We start from the raw sequence: 12,228 nt of genomic DNA on the forward strand, positions 1-12,228 counted from the left end.
GTGTTTCCCCGCGTTTCTTCTCGTCGCAATGCCTTCGAACTCCTCTCTTGTTTTAAACAATGGATCAGTCAAATCTCCCGCTTCGTCTCACTTTTTTCACACATACCAAATAATACCGCGTGTTTTCGAACTTCTAGTATCACACGAGAAAAGATGAAGAAATCATTCGAAAGTGTAGAGGAACATTTTGTCATACCAAGCTTCATTCCTGAATAAATCAAGGTTCAAGATTGTGATCAATGTGAAGATATGAAAATCGAACTACTGCAACGTGAAAACAATGATTTTTTTATTAATTTTCTTGTGCCAGCATTTGACAATCACAGCAATTTCTTTCCGACTTTTACCCAGTTTCAGAAAAAGAACTAACTCGCTTAACTTTCTAACTTTCAAAATGTTAACAGCAATACTAAAGTCTAGCCAACGTGTGTTAGCGGAGACTGCTAACAGCAGACTGTGACTTTCACGAAGAACCAGGAAATGTAGACTATGGATCGCTCAGATGTTTTGTGGCCCACTGTCACAGCTTTAAAATTCCTTTGAACTAGCCGACAAAGGACGACGAACAATAGAAAGGTTTCAAAGAAATAGTTTTTCTAATAATAAAGGTGCCTAATAATTTTCGCCAAAGCTGTAGACGACTTATGAGACGAGAAGAAATATTACAAGTAAAATAATCAAGGATACACAAGATTGCAGCGATTTTATTCTCAATTTATTTGCCGTTCATATTATATCCCACTACCGTGTCTCTCCAACATCAAAAATTCCCAATTGAACTGGACACAATAGCTACATGTAATTTACAAAAAAAGGAACATATCTACACGATCGAGTGAAAGCTTTTCCTATGAGTGTCCAGCATGAGAGGGTCCTTGAAGTACTTCTGGCAGGCCTCGCAGAAAAAACGATACTTGCTGTCGTGACATTTCAAATGCTTGTTCAGCAGATCCTTCCTCGCGAACGTTTTCTCGCAGTAGGTGCACGAGAACTTTCCCGGATTCACGTGGAACGTGTTGTGCCTGGACAGATTGTCCATTCTGGTGTACTTCTTGGTACAAATGTCGCAGGTGAACTTGGTTCTCTCCGAGTGGCACCTCTGATGATACCTCAGGTACCGTTTTTGCGCGAACGTCTTCTTGCACGCGCAGCAAACCACCTGATTCGACTCGTCCTTCTTCACGTCCATGTGATCGGTCAGCTCGTCGTTGTTGAGGAACTCCTGCTTGCAAAATTGACACATGTACCTCCTCGATCGCTTGTGGTTCTGTATGTTCTCCAAGAACGCCGGATCGGTCATGATTTTGAAGAGGACAGTGTTCTCCAGCTTTTCGTTGCAACTGCTCTCGCTGCGTCTGGACACGTCCTCCTCGAGACGATCCTTCTTGCACAGGTTCACAGCTTCTGTTAATCTGTCGTCGTTGCTTTTACAATCTTGCCCGCCCGAAGATCCAGTCACGGAGCAACTCTCCGTGTTTCCGTTCGATGCTACTGCCTGAAAGAAATTGATCGTTTGTTAAAACGAGGAAGAGTGAAAGATGGTTTTAATCGTGACGTGTACATTGTTGTTGTCGTCGTTAGGAACGCAATCCTTTGTCCTCTCTTCCGAGTGCAAGTAGCAATTTGACGGGCCAGCTAGTGAACAGCAAACCGATGAATTCCTCTCTGAAGCCTCGGTCTGCGATTGGAAAACGACAGAAATATGAAGGACAGGGTTAAGCTTCTTCGAGTTTGTTATATTATACCTGATGCGACTTTTCTTTCTTCACGTCCATGTGATCAGTCAGATCGTCGTTGTTGACGAACTCTTTCTTGCAGAATTGACACACGTATCTCCTGGGTCGCTTATGGTTCTGTATATTCTCCAAGAACGCCGAATCTGTCATAATTTTAAATAAGACAGTGTCTTTCAGCTTTTTAGGGGGAATCTCTTTCTTCTCGAAATCCTTTATACATAAATTAACAGCTACTGTTAGTCTGTCGTCGTTATTTGCGGAAACAGAAGGTTCGCTCTCGCACGACTGCGAATCTTGTCTGCTTGAAGAAGCAGTTACGCAGCAACAATTTTTCTTCTCGCTGTTTAATCTTGGTATCTGAAATGAATTGGTGAATTTAGGAGAGAGAAGAGTGCGAGAAGAGCTGTTAATAGTGACACAAAGTTACATTGTTGTTATCGTTGTCGCAAATAGAGCTTTTCGGCCCTTTTTGAGAATGAGAGGCGAAACATCGACGTCTTGATGGACCGGCTATCGACGAATCCTTTTCCGGAGCTTCAGTCTGCGGAAGAAGTTAGAACAATTCGAAAAATTGTGGTTGGTAAGCTATTTCTAATATTATAAATAAAAAAATTAATTCAGAATTAAAATTTATCCATCTTCTGAGATCAAATTTTACGTTGATAAACTTTAATATAGAAATTAGCGTTATTATGCTTGGAATACCTGATTTTATGCTATTAATATTATAACAATTCAAATTTCTACGCGTGCTGAGACAAAATTTTACATTGATAGATTTTCATATGCAAATCAGCTGATATTCTGAAATTTCAAAACTCTCGTTTCTTTAATTTCACCTTATCATTATAAAAATTAAAATTTCTGTATTCTGAAATTTCAAAACTCGACATTTTTTAATTCTACCTCGTCAATATTATAAAAATTAAAATTACTACACATACTGACAAAAAATTCTACATTAACAGATTGTCGTATACAAATTAGCGTTCTCATATTAAAGGACACCCTGTACATCGAATATCTGAAATTTCAAAAATCTCGATATCCCTGCTTAACGAGATACTTTCGATATCTCGTCGCGAGCGTCGAGTATTTGTCAACGTAAACACACTTACACGCTACACGACACACACACACAAGCACACATACTCTCTAAAACTGTCATACGTCGTTACCTTCTGTTTAATCGACATGTCTAACGCTTCCTCGCAATAATTTAACGTCCCGTCCTTTTTCTCCTCCTTTACAGATCGATCCCCCAGCTGATTCACGTCTAAATTACACATTGTACGTTCGTTCGATCCGTGTGACACGTCCTCCTCGTCATCTGACACTTCCTTTCTTCTTCTGCTCGCAGAGGATTGTCCTGGTTCGGTAACAATCTCCGACACAGTCTCGGAGATTCCATTTACCGGAACTATCCGCTGCCTCGGTACCGTTTTCACTCTCATGTTTGCTTATCGTAATTTCGTACCAGCTAAGCGTACACGAACAATTCGAGGAAAATAAAAACTACTGCAAAATATAGGAAAAAACATTGAAAACGTAATTACCGTCTCTCTACGTAAATAATTCAGAAATACTATTGTACTTGAAATGTATCTACCAATGATCTCTTGAATTGAATATATCGTTTAATTAAGTTCACTTACGTATAGACATAATATTGTACTTACGCAACACATCGCACGGTACATCCGTGTCCAGTGAAATACGAGAGTAATTTCTTGTTTCCAGTACAAAATAGGAGAAATACTTTCATTCACACCGTGGATCGAATAATGTACACGAATCAAAGATGCCTGAGCACGAGACACACATTTCACCGCGCGTCAACCGTAACTGTGAAGCAACAGTGTTTAGCCGACCGCAGGTCGACTTTGACGGTTGGCACAACAAAGGGCGTCTAGTGGAATCGCCTAGCACGGAAATCCAAGTTTGCAAACACGAAGTTGCCTTCAACGGAATCCGATCTGCTTATTGACCCGTCGTCGTACAGACTGCTAATAGGAGTTAATACTTTTTTCTAATTCTACTGTATAGTAATTCGAATCGTTTCACATTTATCCTTGCTCGTCGCATTTACGTGTTGTGCTCGATACCGGGAGATAAGGAAAATATGACGATTCGAATTTAACGCGATTTTGAGGGAAACAGTTGGTAGGATTGAAAGGAATAAAGGATAAATTCCAAGTTAACGTGATTTCAGAGTTGTTTCTTTCCTTATTATCATATAGGGTGGACCGATAAATGGCAATTTTTAATAATTCTAGGACTGTGTAAGTGAGAGAAAAATGTAAGGGGGATAGAAATGTAGGGGAAGAAAGATACTTTCTTATGTTATATAAAAATATAAAAACAGGAGTGTCTAATTATTGTAATTATATGATATCCCCTTCGACAGTAAATAATTTCTATTGAGAAAGTTAATTGAAACAAAGTTTGAAAAATTCCTCCTTCACTTATACATAGTTACTCAACATAGTAATTTCTATCAGTTCACTCTCTATACTTTATGCAATCTTTTATAATACGATTTTCTCTGGAATTTTCATTTTTCCAAAGTGTGAATGAATTCACAGATTTCAGACACGCGCAGATCCTTTCTAAACTTTTAACCCTTTCCTCAGAAGACCTTCCAGAAGATTTCTGATCTCGTTAATCGCCAATAGTAAACAGTAAAACTGAGAAACTGAAGTTGGCGTAAAGTGCTCTATTATAATTTATCTACACAATGACAAAATTCGCAATCTCTGAGCATTAGTGTAAAATTACAGTGGAAAGTGGTAATTCCAGTTTCACTGTACACTATTCTAATTTACCTGTGCAATGACAAAATTCGCAATCTCTGAGCATTAGTGTAAAATACGAATTCCAATTTCACAAGTAGATACCCTACTCTAAATCCCGAGCACCGAGAATCGAATTATTCTCACGAAAAACTATGCTCCACTAGAACATCGCACGGCAGGAATCACCGAAGAACGATATCGAAGAGTCGGAATCACTGTTGAGGGAAAAACAAAAAACACAAAGATAGACAGAAAGACAGGCGGACAGACAGACGGACGGACGGACAGAGGGGTGGAGTGGAGATGGGGTCAAGTATAAAATTAGCGAAGAAAGGCCCGATGTTTGGTAGGATGTTTCGTGTCCCCTCTTTGCACGTCCCGATCGTTAATACGGCATAAGGAGGAAGCAGGGTTAAGCGAGGGTGAAGCGAGGATTTTTAATTGTAGTTCAGCCCGGCATAACCCCGCTCGACCCGCCGGTATTGTCATACTGGAGCGGCGCTTTTCTTTATTTCCCCAGTGGCTGGATGAGGTTATACATTTTTTTAACTATGGCAATGCCTCCGTCTTCTTATTAGCAAAGCTAATTGGAAATACAAATGGTTATTCACGGTAAGAAGGAAGCCTGAAGACTGACTGTGAGGCCAAGTACCAACCGATGGAGGGCTCCATGGACGCGAAAGGGGGTGGGAGAGGCTGGTACACTTCTCTCCGCGTATTAAGCTTGTATTTGCCCTGGATAATTAGGACTTTTTCCCGACCAATTCGGATGAATAATTGATTTTGCTTCAGACTGCCGGCGCGCGGCGTACCCCGTCGTCGCTGCTTTTGCTCCTCGTCGAATGACAATCACTCGAAGAAAAATACAGATCTTTCGGATGAAATATTCAGGGTGCACCCGGGAGTGGGAACGATGAATGCGAAGGAAGCTACCTGCTGGCTTCTGTATACCGCTCGATCCGAAAAAAAATTCCCCGCTACTTCTAACGAATTTTTATGGTATATAATTGTGCAACGCGAGAGAATAGAGGGAAGGGATGATCGAGATATCTCAGTTTCTTTAATTTTCGATAGTAGAACAAATTTCCGGAGAAACGAGGACACTGCGAATTTAAGGAATATACTGAAAATTTTCAAAATTTAGTCTATTCTGAGTGTAACAATAGTACCAAAACATTTCTGGAAGAGGAGAGAGACTATACTTGAAATTTTCAAAATTTTCATCTACTCTGAGTGCAATAATAATACCATGCAACATTTTTGAAAAAGCGGGGAGAATATTGCAAATTTAGGGAACAGTTAAAATTTTCAAACATTTCATCCATCGCGTATGCAATAAGAATCGGTGAACGAAGAATCAGTATTGGCGTATTCCGAAAAGAGGTCGCGAGACAATACAGGCAGGACAAGGAGAATCGAAGACGAAGACAGAGAGACAATAGAAACGCGACATGAACGTAGGAAAAGGAGAGAAGCAAGGTGCGAATGAGAGGGATTTGTGTAATGGTTTTTTGACAGTAACCTGGGGTCAATGCCCGCTGGCACGAGTCAGCTGTTTGCCTATACAAACATTTTACAATACGAAACGTCGCTATACGGAGAAGATTTCGAATGTACTCATTTCTCTTCGAGAGTAATACCTTTTCTTCGCGTGCTTCCGCCTTAATTTTAAAAATGTTCATTTTCAATTTTAATTCAACGATAGTTCACAATTTTCAAAACGCCCAAACGAAGCATGTTACGTCCTAATATCTACCGCAAAAGCGCGTTAAGAATCAAGCAAAAGGATTGCAAACTTTCTCGCAGAATTCTATCGACACCGCATAAATAAAAAGGCAGTTCGCTTGACGAACTGCCGAGACTGTAAAAAAAGAAAGAAAGAAGAAGAGACAGTCAGGAAAACGGAATTTGTTGTTGAAATTCGTGTTGCAGGTTATCAAGGGGAGCTAACGAAGGAATAGTCGGTCAAGCAGCAATCTCGCAGGAGCCTTCTTTTTCCGCCTGGCCGCGAAGAAACGCCCGTGGGGCTCCGCAACTTTTTTTCATCAGCATTTTACGGTTATACTCTCGCATTAATAATGCACATGCTTAATATAAAAAGAAGCCCGCGAGTCTCCGTCTAATAAACTGGAAGAATGCTTTATAACCGGCCGCGGTTTCGGGTCATGAGGAGAGGGTGGCAGCGAAAGGGAGAGAGTAAGAGAGAGAGAGAGTTTCCTGAAAGCCGGCTAAAGGGGGTGGCTTTCTTCTTTATGCCCGTAGAACGGCCAATCTCTCCAGGACGCGTCGAACGAAAGTGGCCGAACTTCTCCAAGCCGCGAACAGACAAATCGCCACGCGACGAAACCGCCGCTCGTTAGAGGACTTCCCTCGTTTTCTTTTTTCGCCTTTGCCAGTCAACTACCGGCGAATTAGATTTTTTCAAGGAAACTTCGCGTTACAAGGGAAGGACTCGCCGTCCGTCGGCGATGAATACGATTTTTAAAAGGAAACTACGCGGAGGAACGATGGATGAATAAATTTTCGGCAGAGAAAATTGAATCGGTTCCTCGAGCAATACAGGGTGCATCGGGAATAAAGCCAGCTGTAACAGGTTTCCGATAAATTTCGATTTCCAATAGACTAAAAAATGATTTTTATTCGCAGAGAATTGAATAGCTAGATCTTTTTCATTTGCAGAGCGAAGAAATTCTTAAAAAGAAAACTGCGCGAAAGAACGGTGAATGAATAAATTTTCCGAGAGAAACTTCTGAAATTGAAGCATTCTGCTGAAAAATGATTTTTGTTTGCGGAAAATTGAATAATCCTTGGAGCAATGCAGAGTGTATCGAAACATAAAGTAAACTGCACCGAGATTTTTGATAAATATCAATTTCCACCGGAGCGCAGTCAAAAAATGATTTTCACATTTTGTATTTGCGGAGTACCGAAATATTTTTCTATCATTTTCCCGCGCGGAATAAATTATTCATGGTAAGACAGTCACCTCCGGTTATATCATCAACGTGACGTTCGAATGTAAATCATTTTCAGCCAGGCAATTTTCATATTCATCTTATCCTCGAGAGTCAAATGAATTTTTCGTTCTCCCCGGAGCTGATTTCTGAGTTGCGAGCGAGAAGAGGCCGTACCAGATAGCGGAGGTGAGACTTTTTGAAAAATATGAGTTTAATAAAGAAGAAAGTATGATGTATGGCTCGCTGCCAAGGGAGAGAACTTACCGGGATCAACCGACTTCGATATCCAGATACTGTATGTGTAATATAAGCAGATGAAGGGAATTGCCGCGATATACTGGGTGTCGCGAAAACGATCGACGGATATGCCTTATCACCTTACTTCTTTCGTTACTATTATCCGATCATGTTATCCCTTAAGCTACGTGTAATTCAATTACGTCAGTTCTCCTTCGCTGTGATGAAAAATTCAAACTTGAAAGTCAAATTGGACTGTTAATTTTAAAATGCAATCTTTCTACCATTTCTTCAAGTAGAGCCTCTAAAATATTCTAGAAGATTAAAACTAGAGTTGCTATTGAAATCAAAAACGCAGCCTTTCTGTCATTTCTTCAACTTTAAGTTTGATTCTGAACGAAGTAGAATCTTTCAAATTTTCTTTGATTAGGAAGATTAAGACTATTGTCATAAAGCCCTAAAAAAGGAGCTGGTACTGAAAGTTAGTATTATTCTAAAATTCTAAAAAAAGGCTAGATATTGAAAGTCAAAGATGCAGTCCTTGTACCATTTTTTCTACAACTGAATGAAATTCCAAAAAACAGTTGATATTTAGCACACCCTTTCTACCGAATTTCTACCGAAGAATTTTCCACAAAAGCAAAATACCATTCTTCACGTGTAAAAGATAAACACACGTTACGAATACGATATATCTTAGCGCGACGGTGAAATATCAGCTAATAGGCACGAAGCGCTTCTTTTTTATCGTTCGTTCGAAGATACTGCCCCTGACAGGAGCGAAGAATTTCCATGGAAATCGATGACACCATCGAAGCCAGAGTTCCGAAGGAGAAACTGTGAACAGATATCCGCGACTTATCCAGATAAGGGGTTGTAAAACGATGTAGCTATCTGCCAATACGGTTTGCTCCCTCTTTCCGAAAGGGAGCGAGAGGAGAACCTTGCATCCAGGTTGCGGCCAGATATAGGGAGCAATTCGGTAGAAATTGATGCCATTTGAATATCGCTGGCGCCGCGACACGTTCCCAAGATGCTACCATTTCTATAGGCGTTTGCTGTGTGCTCCCTCAGATATCTATCTGCTCGGGGAGTAGGTATTTCCGTTTTATTATCGAACGACGCTTCTCAAGATGTTCATAGATCAAAGTAGCGGACGTTAGGGTAAGGGCAATGAAATGCATAAAATAATTTACAATTTTCCGAGTAATTCTCTGTTAACGATAGTTGTCAGTCGAGAAAAAGAAAAGTAACTTCACCCTAATTCCATTAGTAATTTAACCACTGCAAGTTTCGAAAAAATTTTTAGAAAAAAGTAAATCGAAACGAAGTAAATTATTAATGATCCGCACGTCAATTTCGAATCCGTGAAGAGTTAGTATCAGATTCGTGGGATTATACTCTTTAAATAAATAGTGAAAATTAATAACAGAGAGAAAGGAGACACTGATTCATAAAATTAGAAAGTTACAAACGACAATTCTTATCACTATCGGCCATTCACATTTCTCTAAACTTCCAACGGGTCATTTTCGACCCAGCCGGCCAAATCACTTCCCAATCGACAGACGACAAATGAAACAACCTCTAAGAACACACAAACCGAAGGATATCGATAAAAATCCCAGTTTCCAAGCGTATTTAACCGGTGTTTCTTCCGGCGTGCACATTTCACGCTGCAAGTGTTAATATAATGATGACAATTAGAGAAGTCAGAAGGCAGGAACAATGTATCTCGGGGTACGTGACGGGCTGGTGTCACGTAGACGGTATCTACAACGTTGTTTATGAAGCGCACTGTTCGAGTCAAAGTATGCATAGTGCTCAGTGCCCGTCAATGGCGTTTCTTAGCTTATGCATAAAGCTCTTTCGCTAGCTTCGTCGGGTTCCCGTCGGGCCTGCTGGCTCCGTGTTCCTTCTCTCCTTCTCCCTCCTCCAGCTTCTCATCTCTCACGATTTCACCCACCAACCCCCCGCCCCCATTTCATCGAGGCTTCAACCCCTTCTTCGACTGGTAGCAAGCAAGCAAGCAGCAGTGTGTCTTGCTCACTCGCGAGTGTTTCCGCCAGGATGTATCGCAAAATCTATACTGTGAGGGCGCGAGGAGGAGAAGGAGGAGGAGGTGGTGAGACGAAGGCACGGGACGGGGGAAGCCGAGAGTCAGAGGATGAGACAGAAGAGTGGGCGATGTGGCGGAGGCCAGGGCGGTTTTCGAGAAGGGTGAGCCCCGTCACATTTCACTACAGACTAATAACTTCTGAATATTCATTTCGTGTTTCTCCTTGCCTGCTTGCGTACCCGTAAGCAAGGCTAATGCGTCCCTCACAACGCGCTTCGTTTTCGGCTCAACCGGATGGCCAATTGTCCCTTTGCTTTGCTAAAACGCCGTCAACTGCGATTCCATCCTCGATAAGCCGAAACGGCCCACAAATCGACGATGTCGAAACTTTGCGATCATTTTACCAGCTTTCCATTTAGTTGGAATTAATGTAACACGAGTTGGCTAGAATTTTCTTGAAGAATTCAGGAGGTCGCTGAGAATTTTCAGGCTTTCGACCGACCACGTACTCGAGAGTGTGGAAAGTATCGGAGAGAATTGTTTCTTACGAGGAATTTTTAAATAACCGTCGCTTCTGGACTTAGCATTGCTTATGCAAATTTTCGTTGCAGCGTACGAAGCTTTCGAGCTTCTGAAAAAAGGTTGCGACTTAATTGACGAAACGTCAGAGTGTTTTGGTTTAACCAGAGGTAAGAAAAGTGGATGGAACAATCGGTGGAAAATTCAGATCGACAGATTTCGTGTGAGACGAGCTTAAGGAGCACGTAACTCTCCTTCGTCGAAGCGAGAAAAACAGAACAGCTTGAAGGCGAGGGAAAAGCGAGAGGCGGTCGTCATGGTAACTATGAATTAAGTAATCAATGAATTATTATTGACATTGATGTTTTCGTCCGCCTTCTTACGATACTTCGAGCTTTATGATACGCGCTGCCTTGTGTTGGTGATTAATAAGACGGGGCTGCGTGTTATTGAATTAAAGAGGAAGCTAAGGCTCGAGACATTTTTCCCTCGTCGTACAAACACTTGCATATGAACATCATTATATGTATACACGGTGACATTTGTGTGTCGATTAATTAGATTCAAACACTGGAAAATGGAGCAGAAAAATTCATCATAAAATACGAAAGCTAGAAAAAATCGAAGCTAAAGCACACTTTGCGCGACCCTAACCGAGATTTCCAACCCTTGCCTCCTCAGGTTCCTGTCGATTCTTTCACAGCTAAGTGAACTTAGAACCTCGCTGCACTCCTTGCATCAACTTTGCTCGGTTCCAAACACTTCTGACGCCTAAGCGAACTTACGACCTCGCTATATTTCTTCCACCGACTGTACATATACCTTGCACTCGTGTAAACTCACGCCAATCAACGAGAAAGTAGATGTAAACGTGAATATTCGATATTGAGAAATTGCAACAATTAGCAACGAAGGAACCCGCGATAATTAATTAATCGTTTGACAGTGCAGAAGTAGCAGAAATTAGGTATCTACCATCAATTAATTAACAGAGACCCTTGACAATTTCCAGTCTCGTACTTCACAGCTGTCTTTCTTCCTTATCGACAAAGAGTACTTCCTAATTCGAAATGGAACCTGCAGAAAATACGATAGGATTGTGGGGCTGGCAAGGGTGGAGAAGAAAGTCAGGGGTAGCCGGAAGAAAGGCGTGCAGCGGAATGCTTCGGGCCAACGGAAGAGACACCGCGCCTGCTTCAATTCCGCGATCTCTGCAACAAATTAGCACAGACAAATTTCTCCCTTGCCTCGAACCCTCTGTCGTTTCTTCCTCGATGCGTACTCCGCTGAAATTTCCCGTCGCTTACCTTAACGAAACTCCTGCCTGTGTTATTTTTCTCTCCTTCTTCGTCTCTCTTCCTTTCGTAGGCCCGTTCAACCGAGAAACGTAATTTCTTTGAAGATCACGCCAATAACAGATTTTCTTCGAAAAAGAAAGGAATTCTTTGACACGCTTGGGGAGTCAACGAGGGCAAGATGAAATGCAGAGTAGAAACAATAATGTCCGTTAGTCACAGATACATTTCACAGTCGGACAGAAATTCGTCGAAATCTTCTGGAATTCTTTGGTCGAAATTGCGCTCGGAATGTAAGAACAAGCCTGATCGATATTACAGTTAGCTCCAACTTTTATTAGCAAATAAAATGATGTTTACTCACGACACAATTTTTCATAATATTGTCAAATGCCTCGTGTGTTCCAAGTTTCTACCGTGTCACGTGTCCTTTTACAGAATAAGCTTGCGATACGTCAATTGCCATTGAGTAGAAAAGGTGAAACGCTCAAAAAACCAATTAAGCGTTAGGCGTTTCTCCTCGTCGCGAAATAAAATACATACAAGGAAAATAAAAGGTTCGAATCCTCGAAAATAGGAAATCAGTCGACAGGTCGTCCAACACGCGTTATCACGCGGGAACGATGGTCA

General features: G+C 41.3%; 1 protein-coding gene across 1 annotated transcript; it reads right to left on the reverse strand.

Moving 5' to 3' along the window:
- Positions 1-823: 823 nt before the first annotated feature.
- On the reverse strand, positions 824-3,190 carry LOC108571200 (putative zinc finger protein 840). The gene is made up of 5 exons (XM_017933196.1): positions 2,915-3,190; positions 2,164-2,277; positions 1,746-2,093; positions 1,562-1,678; positions 824-1,495 (listed from the first exon to the last, which is right to left on the reverse strand). Exons 1-5 carry the CDS (start codon positions 3,188-3,190, stop codon positions 824-826), a joined length of 1,527 nt encoding a protein of 508 aa, XP_017788685.1.
- Positions 3,191-12,228: the final 9,038 nt, after the last annotated feature.

Source organism: Habropoda laboriosa, unplaced genomic scaffold (assembly GCF_001263275.1).
Source record: "Habropoda laboriosa isolate 0110345459 unplaced genomic scaffold, ASM126327v1 scaffold120, whole genome shotgun sequence".
Taxonomy (NCBI): Eukaryota; Metazoa; Arthropoda; class Insecta; order Hymenoptera; family Apidae; genus Habropoda; species Habropoda laboriosa.